This window comes from Bubalus kerabau, chromosome 4 (assembly GCF_029407905.1).
Source record: "Bubalus kerabau isolate K-KA32 ecotype Philippines breed swamp buffalo chromosome 4, PCC_UOA_SB_1v2, whole genome shotgun sequence".
Taxonomy (NCBI): domain Eukaryota; kingdom Metazoa; phylum Chordata; class Mammalia; order Artiodactyla; family Bovidae; genus Bubalus; species Bubalus kerabau.
Genome location: NC_073627.1, coordinates 2,437,415 through 2,453,503, shown reverse-complemented (window position 1 = coordinate 2,453,503; position 16,089 = coordinate 2,437,415). Strand labels below are relative to the sequence as shown.

The 16,089-nt window shown below is 44.3% G+C and overlaps 2 protein-coding genes across 17 annotated transcripts in view; both read left to right on the top strand.

The window, feature by feature from the left end:
- LOC129648555 (ATP-binding cassette sub-family A member 6-like) overlaps positions 1-2,456 on the top strand; it is a 67,461-nt gene extending 65,005 nt beyond the window's left edge. For 3 of the 6 annotated variants that reach the window (XM_055575002.1, XM_055575004.1, XM_055575005.1), the window contains 3 exons: positions 19-98; positions 1,633-1,688; positions 1,821-2,424. In XM_055575002.1, coding sequence (XP_055430977.1) covers positions 19-98; positions 1,633-1,688; positions 1,821-1,922 — 238 coding nt within the window. In that variant the 3' untranslated portion in view covers positions 1,923-2,424. Of the gene's footprint in view, positions 1-18; positions 99-1,632; positions 1,689-1,820 lie in introns of all 6 variants that reach the window. The other 3 variants (XM_055575001.1, XM_055575000.1, XM_055575006.1) reach the window with 2 other exon arrangements.
- A 4,640-nt stretch (positions 2,457-7,096) lies between these two features.
- Positions 7,097-16,089, top strand: part of LOC129648551 (ATP-binding cassette sub-family A member 9-like) — a 61,571-nt gene continuing 52,578 nt past the window's right edge. For 3 of the 11 annotated variants that reach the window (XR_008712778.1, XM_055574990.1, XM_055574984.1), the window contains exons 1-4: positions 7,098-7,414; positions 12,406-12,507; positions 14,358-14,565; positions 15,641-15,841. Coding sequence is in view for 10 of the 11 variants with exons in the window: in XM_055574990.1 (XP_055430965.1) it covers positions 12,412-12,507; positions 14,358-14,565; positions 15,641-15,841 (505 nt within the window). In the remaining variant the exon portion in view is untranslated. Of the gene's footprint in view, positions 7,415-10,810; positions 11,080-12,405; positions 12,508-14,357; positions 14,566-15,640; positions 15,842-16,089 lie in introns of all 11 variants that reach the window. The other 8 variants (XM_055574987.1, XM_055574985.1, XM_055574988.1 and 5 more) reach the window with 8 other exon arrangements.

Below are 16,089 nucleotides of genomic sequence, written 5' to 3'. Positions count from 1 at the left end.
CCGTGTTTCTGTCTGCAGGTACTCCTCCTCCTCGACTTACAGACTGCCTGTGCAGGACGTTCAGCCCCTCTCTCAGGCCTTTCACAAGTTAGAGACAGGTAAGCATGGCCATTTTTAAATAAAACCTTTGAAGAATTAGTTCTTACCTTAATTATGTTCATTTTTCAATTGATGTACAGCTGATTTACACTATTATATTTGTTTCAGGCATACAAATTAGTGGTTCAAAGTTTTTGTAGATTATACTCCATTTAAAATTATTATAAGATGCTGGCTGTATTCCCTGTGCTGTACAGTATATCCTTGTAGTTTTTACTTTATGTGAGATATATATATATACACAGCACACCTTCTTTATCCGTTCATCTGTAGATGGGCACTTAGTTGGCTTCCATATCTTAGCTATTGTAGACAACGCTGTTTTTGAACATTGGAGTGTATGAATCTTCTTGAATTGGTGTTTTCATTTTCTTTAGCTATATATCCAGGAGTGGGATTTCTAGATCACAGAGTAGTTCTATTTTTAGAACAAGCTGCAAGCTAGGAGACGTTGGTAAAGCTATGTAAGCCCTGTGTGTCTAGATGGCTCGTCTCTAAGTGAAAGGTGGTGTCAGTGGCCACTTGGCAGGATTACTAGGAGGACTGAGTAACCTCACCTGGAAGAGCCTAGAATGGTGCCCGACTCCTCATGTCTGAGACGGAAGAACTCTCCGGCTTGCTTTCTTGCTCTTCCTAACACACCAGACACAGCTGCCTGCCCCTGCGCAGGGCTTCACACTCCGATCCTTCTTCCTGGAATTCTTCTCTTTAAATGTCCAGGCTGTTCCTCACTTCTCTTAGGTTTATGCTCAATTATCACCTTATTACTGTGACCTTCCTTAAAACCATCCTGGAAACATCTCTTATTTGCTAGATGTATCTTTTCTCCAGAGGAGCTACTCTTATTTACTTTATTACACGTGTAAGTGCTTCTTTAGAATGCAGACGGCATGAAGGCAGAGGTTTAGGCTTTGCCTGATCTCTCCCGCTCCGTCCCTGGCACCCAGGAGTGGCTCGTGCATAGAGGATCCTCAGTGTGTAAACGGTGAACCGTGCACCCATGAGTGTGTGTGGAGTGCATCTGATGGCCGGTCTCACGCAGATTTGCTGGTGGGGAAGCCCAGTAGAGAGACGGGCCTGGAGAGGAACTGGCTGTAGCACAGAGACGCAGGACTTTGAGATCTTTTTAAAGGGAATGAGATGGAATTGCAACCTTCCTCTGTGTAAGAATGTATCAGTGAGTTCCTCAGTCCCTCAAGGAACTTGGCTGTCTCCCCAAGATACACCTGCTAATAGGTTGGCTATGAAGTTCGTTTGTGTTTTTCCATAAGATGTTATGAAAGAACTTTGTGGCCAACCCAGTAATAAACCATATTATCAGTAAGTAATGTGAGAAAATTCTGATGTCAAGATGAGTTTAATATGCGTTTATACCGCTACTATGACTTCTCACTTCATTCTTTCACCAAGCATTTGTTCATTCCGTTCTGTGTTCCATTTATACTCATTACTGGCACTTTTATTTTAGATGACTTAGATGGTTGGTAATAAATAAATTGTAAACATCTACTACCAGTCTATTTTTTCTTTCAGTGAAACGTAACTTTAACCTGGAAGAATACAGCCTCTCTCAGTGCACCTTGGGAAAGGTGAGTCGTCCCGTGTGGTCTGGCGTCCTTCCTGTAAATTTCACGTAAAAGTCCCGTGTATATTGGCTGTTTCTTTTGAGGCCAATCAACAGCTTGCTTATTGTTTTTCCTTCTTCTTTGCCTCCCATTCAGGTGTTCTTAGAACTTTCTAAGGAGCAGGAGCTGGGAAATGTCGATGAAGAGGTTAATACGACCATGAGATGGAAACTCCTCTGCCATTCTGAGGGCCCTTGAAGCCTCCAGCTTGATCATTCTCTGTTGATGTTATTTAAGCTCATGTCATATGTAACAATTAGCAGTATATATAATTTTAAAACGACTTCCCAGTTGGTGCTAGTGGTAAAGAACTCGCCTGCCAATGCAAGAGACACAAGAGACGCGGATTCAATCCCTGGGTCAGGAAGATCCCCTGGAGGAGGGCACGGCAGCCCACTCCAGTGTTCTTGCCTGGAGAATCCCACGGACAGGGGAGCCTGCTGAATAGCACAGGGAACCAGTACTCAGGGCTCTGTGGTGACCTAAATGGGAGGGAAATCCAAAAAAGAGGAGTTGTATGTATATGTATAACTAACTCTCTTTGCTGTACCGTGGAAACTCTAACAACATTGTAAAGCAACTATACTTTGATAAAAATGAGTAATAACAAAGACATAGATTTTATAAACAAAAAATAAAATAAATTTAAAATTGTGTAGTGGAAAGGTTGTTTATGTGTGGTGTGAAACAGATTGCTTCCAATTTCAAGATGGTAGTTAGGCAAAAGGTAAGACCGGGGAAATATATCTCAAAGACCTAGTAAACTTCCAGTTAAAAAAAATTGACTAGAAGGCAGGCCATATTTGACCAATGTATTAGCTGAAATTTTCCTAGAGCTTAAAAACAGATACAAGTTCTTTGACTTTTTTTTAATGGAAGTATAGTTGATACATGGGGCTTCTCTGATAGCTCAGTTGGTAAAAAAAAAAAAATCTGCCTTCAATGCAGGAGACCCCTTTCAATTCCTGGGTCGGGAAGACCTGGAATAGGGAAAAGCTACCCACTCCAGTGTTCTTGGGCTTCCCTTGTAGCTTAGCTGGTAACGAATCCGCCTGCAATGCAGGAGGCCTGGGTTCGATCCCTGGGTTGGGAAGATCCCCTGGAGAAGGGAAAGGCTACCCACTCCAGTATTCTGGCCTGGAGAATTCCATGGACTGTATAGTTCATGGGGTCGCAAAGAGTAGGACACAACTGAGTGACTTTTACTTCCTTATAGCTGATGTATAATATTAGTGTCATGTATATAATGTAGTGATTCAAAATTTTTACAGATTATACTTCCTTTAAAGTTATTGCAAAAGCTTGGCCCTTTCCCTGGGCTGTGTAGTGTGTCCTTGCAGCTCACTTATTCACACAGTGGCTTGTGCCTCTTGACCCCTTTTCCTTCCTTACTCCCCTTACCCCGCTGGTGACCGCTAGTTTGCTCTCTATATCTGTGAGTCTGTTTCTGATTTGTTTTATTCAGTCATTTATTTTTTTAGATTCCACACATAAGTGATCACATATTCCTCCTTTACTACCCTGTCCAACAAACCCTAAATTTAAAAATTCTGTATGACCCCGTTGGATGCTGTTGTGTTCTCTGACACTTACAGGTGAGGAAAGTGAAGTTTCCAGAGAAAATCGCTTGCCAGCACTGCACAGCCCGTAAGAAGCAGGGCTAAGGTTTCAAGGTCAAATGTGCTGAAGGACGTCCTCGGGGGCAGGAAGGGAGCACGGTGTCCAGCTCAGGCCGTGGAGGGAAGACAGGTGGAGACGCTGAGTGTTAACATCTCCCAGAGAGCGTAGGCTTAGATACATGGGCCAACGTTAAAAGGTGAGCACCAGTAGGACAGCATACCGGGAGGTTCTCACTCAGAACTTTCCAGAAGAAGAGAAAACAAGAGCAAGGAGAGGAACAGAGGGAAAACACAACCTGTGTAGGAATGGGGAAGTGGAAAACCACAGGCAAGCTTAATTTAGACACTATCCCATCAAACGCCTGGGTGAGGTGGACTGCTGATCCTACGACATACATTCCTTGTGGAAAGTAAAAGATTTGCAGAAGAGGTGAAAGAAAAATAAAACTATTCTGCTCCATGAGACATCCCAGAGGCAGATCATGTTGTTTAGTCACTAAATCATGTCTGACCCTTGCTACCCTGTGGATGGTAGCCCGCCAAGCTCCTCTGTGCATGGGATTGTCTAGGCAAGAATACTGGAGTGGGTAGCCATTCCTTTCTCCAGGGGATCATCCCAACCGAGGGGATTCACCTGCGTCTCTTGTGTCTCTTGAATTGGCAGGCAGGTTCTTTACCTCTGAGCCACCTGGGAAGCCCAGGCAGATCACAGAGAGAGGCTAAAAGATGCCCAAGAAATGGGACCGCAAATAAGATTGGAGGACAGTAATATGTCATACAAAGGGTGTGGCAAGACAAAAAAAAAAAGTTCATAAAGCAGGACCAAGTAAAATATTAGTATCTACCAAAACCCAAATGTAGGCAGTGCAGCTAGGTCAGGAAGGGTGAAGGGCCAGAGCAGCAAAGACTGGAAAAGAGCAGCGTCCCCACCTCTCTCTCTCAGGCTCTGGGCTGCTGCGTGCTCTCTTGGCAGATCAGGTCCTTACACTTTGACCTGGCGCAGTTTTGAGGGCTGCACACAAGTCCCACAGCCCCAGGTACTCTGCACAAATCGCCAGGAGAGTGTCCAGGAGGAGGCGTTAGCTCCATGCAAAGGACAGCATCTGACGTCCAGCCCTGGAGAAGACTGCTGCAAAACACAGGAAGCAAAGTCAAGGAAAACCATAAAACGCACGCACCTCCCTGAGACTCGCGGAGGGAAAAGAGACATACGGAGGGCTCATGACACGGCACTTGTCATCTGAGCTCCCAGGCTGAAGGCGGGGTTTAACCCAGGTTCTGTTGCTCGCCAGCTGTTTGATTTTGTGCAAGTTATTTAAGCTCAGGGACTCACTTTACTCATCTGTGAAATAGGAGTGATTGGGCTTTCCAGTGAAGGGGATATGCTATGCATAGCCCTGTGCTATAATTAACGGGGCGTCTTTGAAAAATAAGAATGACTTTCTCATCAGCCCCAGGCGAAGGGCTGGGAGCAGTAAAAAGTACGTCGTGGAAAGACATCTTGAAAACAAGATGTTGAAGTACTGATGTGACTGATGGAAAACCATCAGTGACTGTTCCCGTAATCAGAGCCTCGAGGGAGTTGCTGAGAAAGGGCATCACTAGCCAAAAAGCTAAACAAAGTCCTGAAAGGCCTAAAGGTTTGACATTGAGGACTGTGCATTGTATATCTTTATCCCCGATCTGAGATTGTAAAGAACAGATATCTCTAGAGCATGAACAAGGAAGTAGAAGTTAACAGTAAAAGACACATGAGGATCAGGATCTGGGTTTTGCCTGCGAGTGCCATCAGCCCTCTGATCCCCACCTTATTTCTGAGTCTTCTTTTTCTTTATTCTTCTGCGGCACCGCTCCCTCGGGTCGGTTCGTTGTTGGGCTGATCCCGACATCCAGGTGGCTCAGAGGTGAAGAATCTGCCTGCCAATGCAGGAGACACAGCCCTGGGTTCCATCCCTGGGCAGGAAGATCCCCTGGAGGAGAGCATGGCAACCACTCCAGTGTTCTTGCCTGGAGAATCCCACGGACAGAGGAGCCTGGTGGGTTACAATCCAAAGCGTCTCAAAAGAGTCAGACACAACTGAGCAGGCACGTGCATGATAATGCCCACCTCGTGAGATTCTTATGTTTATTCAATGTGGCAATGTTTCACTGTGCCTTGCACATAATAAATACCATATGTGATTGCTTCATAAGGACATTACGCTACAAAATTAGTGCTATTCCACTTTTGAAATCCCAACAGGACAGTTGTTTTTTAATTGGGAAGCGGAAACCAAAGCTTATTTAGAAGAGTGCAGACATGACTTGATCAAGAAAATGTTGAAAAAGAGGATTAATGAGGGTGTGCTTGCTGTGTTACAACACTATAAAGATTACCACATGGTCAAGGAAGAGGCCAGCGTGTTGAAAGGAATCCAGTCCAGAAGCCAACTGGGGTCAGAAGACATAATCTCTCTCCTAGATACAAAGTTCATCTGAAAACAAAATGTCCACATTATATTCTCTGGCAGGTGTTATTAAGTATGATAATTTTGTATCTTCTGCAGAAGACAGCAGCCATACAGAAACAATCAGAGCCTGTCTTTGTTTGACAGTCGTAGGCATTAGTGAGTTCAATCTGCCTCTATTTTGCTAGCCTAGCCATTTCTGGACTCATACAATTCGCAAGAGAATAAATATGAGAGAATGGGAGGTAAATGAGGAAGATCTCATGTGATTATCACAGCCCATAGGAAACGGATGAGCCTACTTGGTTTGAGAATTACCCGCACAGCATATACCCTCACGGGTGTTTTCAGGAAGCAGTTACAGTACAGGGGGACGTAACAGACCCACACAGCGAGCAGAGACACGCTGGCCCCTACTCACCTTTCTTCTCCACGAATTATACTTTCATGAAATTACAATTTCATGGAATTTCATGAGCAACTTTCTCACTTTTTTTTAGAATTGCCTCATCTTTGATTTACTTGAAATGCTCAAAAAAAGAACGGCAGCTCTTACCTGTTAAAAATGTTTCTTCAATAATATGAAAAACAAGATGTCCTAAAAACCACCGGCTGCTTACAGAGAAAGTAAAGCCGCTTTACAGAGAAAGTCTGCCTTCTGGCACTTTTGCAGAAACAAGAAGCTCGTAGCTCTTGGGAGGGCAGGTGCTTTTAGGTGACGTAGCTCTAAGGACTCTCGTATTCCCCACTGCAAGAAAGATGCCGCAGGTAGCTTGCATGCAACACAACTCAGATGAAGATGAAAATTCAGTTCATTTTGTTCCCTTAAAAAAAATTACATTCTTCATCGCCATACTTCTATATCCAGATTTTAAGAACTAAACTTCAATGGAGACTTTTGAGTTGCTTTCTGGCCCGTTTCTGTATTTGTCTTTTTTTTTTTTTCGAATGGGTACATGAGTGCTTCTCACAGGCATCCCCCGGGCTCAGCACAGTGTGTGTGAGTGTGTGTGTGTGTGTGTGTGTGTGTGTGTGTGTGTGAGCTGCTCAGCCGTGCCCAGCTCTTTGCGACCCCATGGACAGTCGCCCACCAGGCTTCTCTGTCCATGGGATTCTCCCAAAACTACTGGAGTGGGGTGCCGTTCCCTTCTCCATGTCATTTTTTTTTTCTTTTTTACTTGTCTCTGCTCTGTTCCGAACTGTTTCTTTACTTATGTTTCTTTAAAAGACTGTGCTGGGAGTCAGCTCTCCCATGAGGGCCTTGCGTGAAAAAGCGAATTGGAAAAGACTAGCTTCTCTTTGATTTGATAGTACTGAGGCTCGCTGGGTCCAGCCAGCCATCTGCAGCCACGAACTCCCTGCTGAGGAGCTGGCGGGGAGACAAAGAAACGGGAAACTGTAGAGAAGTCGCCACGTGATGTGAGCAGAGTTTTTGGCAGTCTGGCTGAATTAAGACCATAGTCCTTTTCAGAAACCGTTCTACACGGAACTATTCACAATAAACATGAAATTAAAAGCGTGATGTAGCAGTGACCCAAAAGGAGTGTGAATTGTTCCCCAGGACCCGAGGAGACCCGTGGAGGAACTGTTTCTGGAGTCTTGCTCCAGCTTTCCTGAGAGTAAGGTAACCTCTGAAAATGTGGTTTTGCAAATGAAAATATAACGTGTGACTTCGAACAGGGAATGCCAAACACTTGGATGAAAACTGTAAGATGCAGGATGTTGTTAGCAAGTCATTTCGATTTTTCAAATTATCTGAGTATTTCATATTGTATTGTAAATAACCACTTGGAGAACCAAGATTTATTTAAATTTTTACCCTATGACTAAAGCATGTTTGGACAAATAGCATGTTTTGTCTAAGAGACTATTGGATAAGCTGAAAGGAATGAGACTTTATGTTGCCTCTTTACAAGGATGAGCTATATTTCTCAAACTGTAAGAATTACTTATTCTTTTTTATTCATTTTCAGTTTTGCTGCCAGAGGCTTTATATGCATTGGGGGATACATGATTTTCTGAGTATTAATTTTTTTTTTAACCAGAGACCTAAGGTTCTGAGGATTTAAATGATGTAAATGGCTTCATCAAGAAACCTTAAGGCTATATTTTCACTGACCTTGTTTATCATTCTAAATTTTTGTGAAATTTGTTGTGTAACATGTTTATTCTCTGAATACTGGGAATTCTGTCTGAATAGGAAATGACTGGCTTTTATAGCCAAGTTATTATTTCTAGATCACACGGGCTCCTATTCAGAGCAATTTAAGCTAAATAGATGTTTTGTGTAACTACAGTGAATAGTATTTTTATTTCTGACCAGGACATGCCGTGGGGAAAAAAAAAATCAGCCTTAACAGTTAAAAATGCCACAATCATGACTAGATCATGTTCATCATTCTTTAAAATGTTCTCCAGCACACGCATTCATCCACAGCAAGAAAGTAGAGGAGGCCCCAGTGTTAACCCTTCCAGACACCACAGTCTACGGCACCACTGGTTTCCTAACCAGAAGTGTTTCATATCCGTGTATATTTTTTTCCTTTTTGTTTGTTCCTGGTGCACCGGGTCCTTATTGCCATGCAGGCTTCTATCGAGCCGTAGCCGGGGGCTTCTCATCACACTGCTGTCTGCTGGCGTCTACTGTCGTAGATCACGGGCTCCAGGGCCCTCGGGCTTCAGTGTTTGCAGCTTGCAGGCTCTAGACACAGGCTCAGACTCACAGGCTCAGTGGCTCTGCACAAGCGGGATCTTCCCAGACCAGGGTGTGAACCAGTGTCCCTTGCATTGCAAAGCAGATTCGTAACGACCGGGGTACCAGAGAAGCCCTGGAAATATTTTGGTTTGGTTTTAGTCACAGTCTCCAGCTGCCACAGTCTGCTCTGATGCTGACATTATAATCAGGAACTCATCCACATAGCTTCTAAATCCTTCCTTCCTTACTGGACAGGTTCTAAACCTGAATCCATGCCCTCTTGTGTTCTACCAACAAGGTACAGCCGAGACGGAATCTCCAGTCACCTTCTCTGTGTGTCCCGAGGCCCTCGTTCTAGACCAACCAACTTTAGGGTCTCTTCCGTCTTATTCCCTGACTCCATGTTCTCAGACTCCTCTTTTGCTCCCGGTGTTAGTTTTTTTATCGCTGCTATAAACAAATGGCCACACACTTAATGGCTTAACACACAAAGAGATGTATCACTGCACAGCTCGGGAGGTAAGAAGTGGGACCTGAGTGTCACTGGACCAAAATCAAGGCGTTGGCAAGGCTATGTTCCTTTCTGGAGGATGTAGGAGAGAATTCTGTCTTCTTATCTTTCTTGGCTTCTAGATGCATCTGTGTCCCTGGCTCATGCCCTTCTTTCTCCATCTCAGAAGCAAACAACAGGTTGAGTCCTTGAAACAGCACTTTAGGGGTTTCCCAGCTGGCGCAGTGGTAAAGAATCCGCCTGCCAATGCAGGAGACGCAAGAGATGCGTGTTCGATCTCTGGGTGGGGAAGATCCCCTGGAGGAAGAAATGGCAACCCACTGCAGTATTCTAGCCTGGAAAATTCCATTGACAGAGGAGCCTGGTGGGCTACAGTCTATGGGTTTGCAAAGAGTCGGACACGACAGAGTGACTGAGCACACACACACCACATCGCTTCACTCTGACCTCCTCTTCTGCCTCCCTTTTGCACGTCTAAGGACCCTTGTGGTGACGCTGGGTCTGCCCTGATGATCCAAGCTTATCTCCCTGATTTGAAGTCAGTTGGCTGCCAACCTTACAACAGACTGCTGCCTTTACCCTCCTGTGCCCCAGGCGCATCGTTTCGTAGCAAGGTCTCAAGAACTTGGCAACCTGGGTTAAATCCCTGGCCTGTGGACCTGTGTTTGAGCCTCAGTTTCCCCATCTGTGGAATGGGGAGAATAATATCCCAAAGATTTATTGGAAGGGTTGAACTAATTTTAATAAAACACTTGGCGCTACCTGGAACATAAAAATAGCATCATTAAATATAGTTAGTATTATTTCCTTCCCAATCTCTTATATTCAAACTACTTCCACTTGCTCATTGTTTCAGCTGAATGAATGATTGGTTCAAACAAAGCTCCTGGCTGTTTTGATCATTTATTTTCCTGAGTTTAAAACTCCCGTTTCATGTGCTACCTCCACTCCCACCCGTTTTCTAAGTGAATGAAAGATTCTTTAAATTCAATGGTTGTTGTTGTTCAGCCCCTCAGTCATGTCTGACTCTTTGTGATCCCATGGACTACAGCACGCCAGGCCTCCCTGTCCTTCACCATCTCCTGGAGCTTGCTCAAACTCATGTCCATTGAGTCGGTGATGCCATCCAACCATCTCATCGTCTGTCGTCCCCTTCTCCTCCCGCCCTCAGTTTTTCCAAGCTTCAGGGTCTTTTCCAGTGAGTTAGCTCTTTGCATCTGGAGAAGGCAATGGCACCCCACTCCAGTACTCTTGCCTGGGAAATGCCATGGACGGAGGAGCCTGGTAGGCTATAGTCCATGGGGCCGTGAAGAGTCAGACACGACTGAGCGACTTCACTTTCACTTTTCACTTTCATGCATTGGAGAAGGAAATGGCAACCTACTCCAGTGTTCTTGCCTGGAGAATCCCAGGGACGGGGGAGCCTGCTGGGCTGCTGTCTATGGGGTCGCACAGAGTCGGACACGACTGACGCACCTTAGCAGCAGCAGCTCTTTGCATCAGGTACTTTACAGTTTTCAAAAGTTTCACACACATTAATCATACACTCCCATGACCACCCTTTCCCCTACCCACTCCCCCGTGTCTCCCTCCCCTTTCTCCCCACTGGCAACCACTAGTTTGTTCTCTGTATTTGAGAGTCTGTCTTTTTTGCTTTATTCACTAGTTTGTAATATTTTTTAGATTCCACATACAGTATTTGTCTTTCTCTATCTGCCTTATTTTACTTAGCATAATGCTCCCAAATCCATCCATGTTGTTGCAAATGGAAAATTTTCATTTTTTATAACTGAGTAATATTCCATCCTCTTTAGCCAGCCTCTGTTGGTGGACACTGGGCTGCTTCCACACCCTGGCGACTGTAAATAATGCTGCTGTCAACACCGGGGAAGTGACAGTGAGAGTCGCCCAGTCGTGTCCGGCTCTGCGACCCCATGGACTACACAGTGCATGGAATTCTCCAGGCCGGAATCCTGGAGCGGGTAGCCTTTCCCTTCTCCAGGGGATCTTCCCAACCCAGGTCTCCCACATCACAAGCGGATTCCTTACCCAGCTGAGCCACAGGAGAAGCCCGAACACTGGGGTGCGTGCATCTTTTCAAATCAGTGTTTTTGTTATTTTCAGATATATACCCGGAGCAGCACCGCTCAGCCATACGGTAGTGCTGTTTTTAGTTTTGCAAGAAACCTTAGCAGGACTCTCCTCAGTGGCCGCAGCCATGAACGTTCCCAAGCACAGTGCTCAAGGGTTCCCTTTTCCCACACCCCCATCAACATTTGTAATTTGTGGTGTTTCTGATAATGGCATTCTGACCGTGGTGAGGTGATATCTCATTGCGATTTGGGTTTGCCTTTCTCCGATGATTACCGATATGATATACTGAGCGTCTTCTCTCCTCGCTGGAAAAAAGTCTCTTCAGCTCTTCTGCCCACTTTTAATAGGGTTGTTTGTTTTTGGGGGGGTTGAGTTGTAGGTGCTGGTTATATATGTTGGATGGCTATTGGTCACCTTTTCATTGTCCTGGATGTTCTCTACTGCACGCAGTATTACTTAATACGAACTTCCCAGGTGGCTTATTGGTAAAGAACCCACCTGCCAATGTAGGAGACGCAGGTTCAGTCTCTGGGTCGGGAAGATCCTCTAGAAAAGGGAATGACGACTGACTCCACTATTCCTGGGAAATCCCAAGGACAGAGGAGCCTGGCGAGGTATAGTCCATGGGGGCACAAAAGAGTCAGATAGGACGGAGCAACTGAGCATGCATGCATTAATTAATATAAATGACATAGTGGTATCACTTTCAACCTTCTTTTCCAGTTTTTAAATTGGCACTGTATTTTAAAATCTCTTCTCATGGATCAGTGGGTACTGATTTACCGCCTCTGAATCCTACCTGGTATGCTATGAACTGTATCCATTCCAATTTGATGGCATTGCACCCCGATACTCTACATTATGAAGGGCATCCTGGTACAGGCCCCCACGTGCACACATGTGGGAATTTCCTTGGCATACACACCAGGAGCAGTACTGACAGGGGGATGTTGCTAAGCAGTAACAAGCTGGTGATGAATCACTAGAATGTCTGTGTGGCCTTCTCCCGCTGGCAGTAACGTTCCTTTATCCCTATTAAAGAACTGAACACTTGGCTCTGTTGCACTCTCTAATTTTCTCAGCCTAATGAGGAATCAACGTGCAGTAGGCGTGCGCACACTTGTTTGGAGTCTTCTTCTGTTTGACCCTGAGCGGCGGCGTCCCTTCGCGTGCTCTTCAGCTCTCCTGGCTCCCTTTGCTCCTCACGCGATTGGGAGCAGCTGCTGTGATGCTTCTCTCTGGCTGCGTTGCTCAATGTTTTCTATGCCCAGCCCTCACATTTTCTCCCTTTACTTTCTCCTTTTAAAATAAACAGGTCAGGATGAGCAAGAGGCACTTCAGCGTGGGCCAGCAAACGAGGGCGCTTCTTGGCAAGAATTTTCTTAAGAAATGGAGGATGAAAAGAGAGACCTTATCGGTACGGTTCAGAGTCTATGTCATCTCATATTTAAAAGAGGACAGCATACCTTTTTGGGCACAAACACTCTCTCTGTTTTCTTTACTCTTTCATAGACATTTTATTTCTAATTAGCAGGCTGGATTTTTTTTTTTTTCAAATTCTGAGTTTTGCTATTATTTCAAGTGAGATTTCTTTCAAATATGTCATTACGACACATCTTATTGGAAGAATTTTGTAAAGAATTTATACTCAGAAACTCCATGAAAAATAAAGTTATGAAAATAAACTCCCATAAAAATAAAGCCTGAATATTTATCCTACTGAGGTACCAATTACATTTGAATTCATTTGAATCTCATAAAGGAATAAGTACAAAAATTCAGCAGGAAAGTGAAAGAAATTTACTTAACCCAGAAACTAATCAGAACTTAATCCAAAAAGTAATAGAAAATTAAAAAAAAAATAAAACCTCCAAGGATAAACTGTAGCACCTGCACACTGTTGTACTCTGACGAGATGATGTCGATTCGAAAGAAACCATGAGCAGAAAAACAGAGAGGAAAGGAAAATGGCATTTGAACTCTTGCTTGTAGTAAGCTTCGTAAGGATGATCGCATGCTATTCATGTAGGAACTTTAATAAATTCAGAAAAATCTAATTTAAAATCACTTGTAAAATACCCGTATTTCAAGAGTGGATGTATTAACATTTCACTTTCTGAACATTGCGAGTGTGCACGTGTTCTTCCAACCAATATGCACGGAGTGCGTGAATTTGCAGTGATCAAAGTACACAAAGATCCATGTGTGGAGGAAGGATTATGTACATATAAAAGCTGGAGTCTACGCTATAGAGATGTTTTACGTCTTTTTATCTCTTTTAGTATAAGGATTATATCTGTCAATTTATTTATCTAAACAGATATAGATATAAAAACAAACCAACAAAAGAGTTAAAGTATGATCATCTGGCGAATAAGATATATACCTCTTTTAAAGGCTGTGTATTAGAATTATGGGCTTCCCTTGTAGCTCATGGAGAAGGCAATGGCAACTGACTCCAGTGTTCTTGCCTAGAGAATCCCAGGGACGGGGGAGCCTGGTGGGCTGCCGTCTATGGGGTCGCACAGTCGGACAGAACTGAAGCGACTTAGCAGCAGCAGCAGCAGCAGCAGCTCATAGCTCAGACAGTAAAGAATCCACTTGCAATGCAGAAGACCTGGGTTTGATCCCTATAACTGAACAATAAATTGTGTTCTTATCAGATTTCAAATGCATTTGCAATTCTGGTACATTTCCAATTCCAGAATGCTATCACAATGACAAAGGCTTTTTAAAGTCTTTTCGGGAAGCAGTGTTTTGGAGTATATTTCCAATTCCAGAATGCCATCATGATGACAAAGGCTTTTAAAATTCTTTCATGAAGCAATGTTTTGGAGCTATCTTCTTTTGCATTTGGGCAGCAGAAAATAAATATACCACTTCGTTCCTGATTATGGAGACGGATTGTCTATTTCATTCCAATGAACATTTCTTTATCATTCTCACTCAGGGTCAACATGACCATTCATGAAGCAATCCAGCCTTTAACACTTGCATCCAAATAAATAAACTTAAATTATTAGTTATAATTGGAATTGACACTACAACTCTGTCTTGAGGGATGATGTGCATATTTCAAAATACACAGATTAAAGGACAAAAGAAAGTCGAAACATTTAAACACTTAAACACTTAAAAACTGGAAGAGAGGGAAAAACAATGCCCAAGCAACTCAACAGAATTAAGAGTTTTTAACTCGTTTGTCTCTGATCGATCCATGGTAGAACAACTGTTGACTTGCTTCCTTTTTCTCTCCCTGCTCTGCAGGAATGGCTCTTCTCCTGTCTTCTAGTACTGTTTGCTCACCTGTTTTCCTCTAATTTACACCAAGTTAATGACTTCCCTCAACTGCCCGCTGTGAACTTGGGACGGGTAGATAATTTTAATGATTCTGATTATATTATTGCATTTGCTCCTGAATCCAAGACCACCCAGGAGATAATGAACAAGTTGGCTTCTGCCCCTTTCATAAAAGGTATGTTTTAGGCAGTTCGTGGTAATTTCCTTATTTGCAAAATACACAAATTCATTTGCAATTTCTTTGATAAACTGTGTTCAACGTTCAAGTATCTAGATTTAATTAATATTAATTCATATTCCTCTCGAGTATCAAGGAGATTTTCTTACTGTTTACTAGTCTTCTATTGAAGAAATTTTATATTAAAAAGGTGATCCTCATTGTATTCCTTATCAAAATGAGACAGTCCAGGACCATCCAGACATATGTTTGTGAGAAGACTCTGGGAAGATTGGGAGGTGGTGACAGCGTGCGTTTTTAATCTCTTCAAATACTTCTTTTGGGTTTCCTCTGGCGCATCACCTTGCTTTGCCTGGTTCTGAGTCTGTATTCGGCTTCCCCCATGGCTCAGTGGTTAAAGAATCTGCCTGCAGTGCAGGAAGCCCAGGAGGCACGGGCTAGATCCTGCGTCAGGAAAATTCCCTGGAGGAGGGCATGGCAACCCACCCCAGTCTTCTTGCCTAGAGAATCCCACAGACAGAGGAGCTGGAGGCCTCGGTCCACGAGGTCACACAGAGTCGGACACGACTCCGCACGAGCCCCAGTCGGGGTTGGTCTGTCTCTGGTGCTCCCACGCGTGCCCGCCTCTGTTGGCCAAGACGGAGTCTAGCGATGAGGCCTATGGGAAGGCTGACGTCACTCCCTTTTGACCTCCCAGGAGCCTACCCATGCATGTGTAGTCAGGAGGGTCTCCCTGAGCTCAGGAATGAGGAATCTGCGGTCTCTTATCTCATACGCAGACAGGACTCTGCTTCTCCTCGCTCCTGCTGCTTTGGAGAGGCTGTCTCCACTGCTCCAGCGGGGGCCCATCCATCTCCTGCCTCAAAACCAAGGGCAGCGTGTCCAACAAAACTAGGTGACAAGGCTGCGACCTCAGAATGGCAGGGGCAGGGGTAGGGTCTCTGATGGACCCGAGGAGAGAACAGGGACCCTGTCAGAGGACAGCAGCAGCCCCTGCAGAGCAGAGGGGCCAAGGCTGGGGCAGTGAGGCTGCCCCAAACCGCAGCCACAGCGCTGCCTCTGGACCACACAGAGAGCTCGGCCGCTGTCCACTCCTCTCACTCGGCAGGAAGGACCATCTCGGGCTGGCCTGATGAGCAGAGCATGGGTGAGCTGGAGCTAAACTATTCTACAGACGCGGTGAGAGTCATCTTTAACGACGCCTTCTCATACCATTTGAAGTTTCTGTGGGGACATAGAATCCCCACGGTGAAGGAGCACAGAGACCATTCAGGTAACCTTCCTATTGGAAAAAAAAAATCTATTTTTTGCTATATTGTCATTAGCCACAGGGAGGCCTATGTGACAGTAGATGTCTACTGTCTACAAACATATACAACATAAAGTTTAATTTCTGAACATACGTGAGATTCATTCTTATTAAATAAAGCCTATGATCTTAAGTGTATTTTTTTAAGAAATTATATTGCTATCATTCCTATGCTACTTCTAAATAAAACCTCAAGAAAAGGCTCTTGCTCA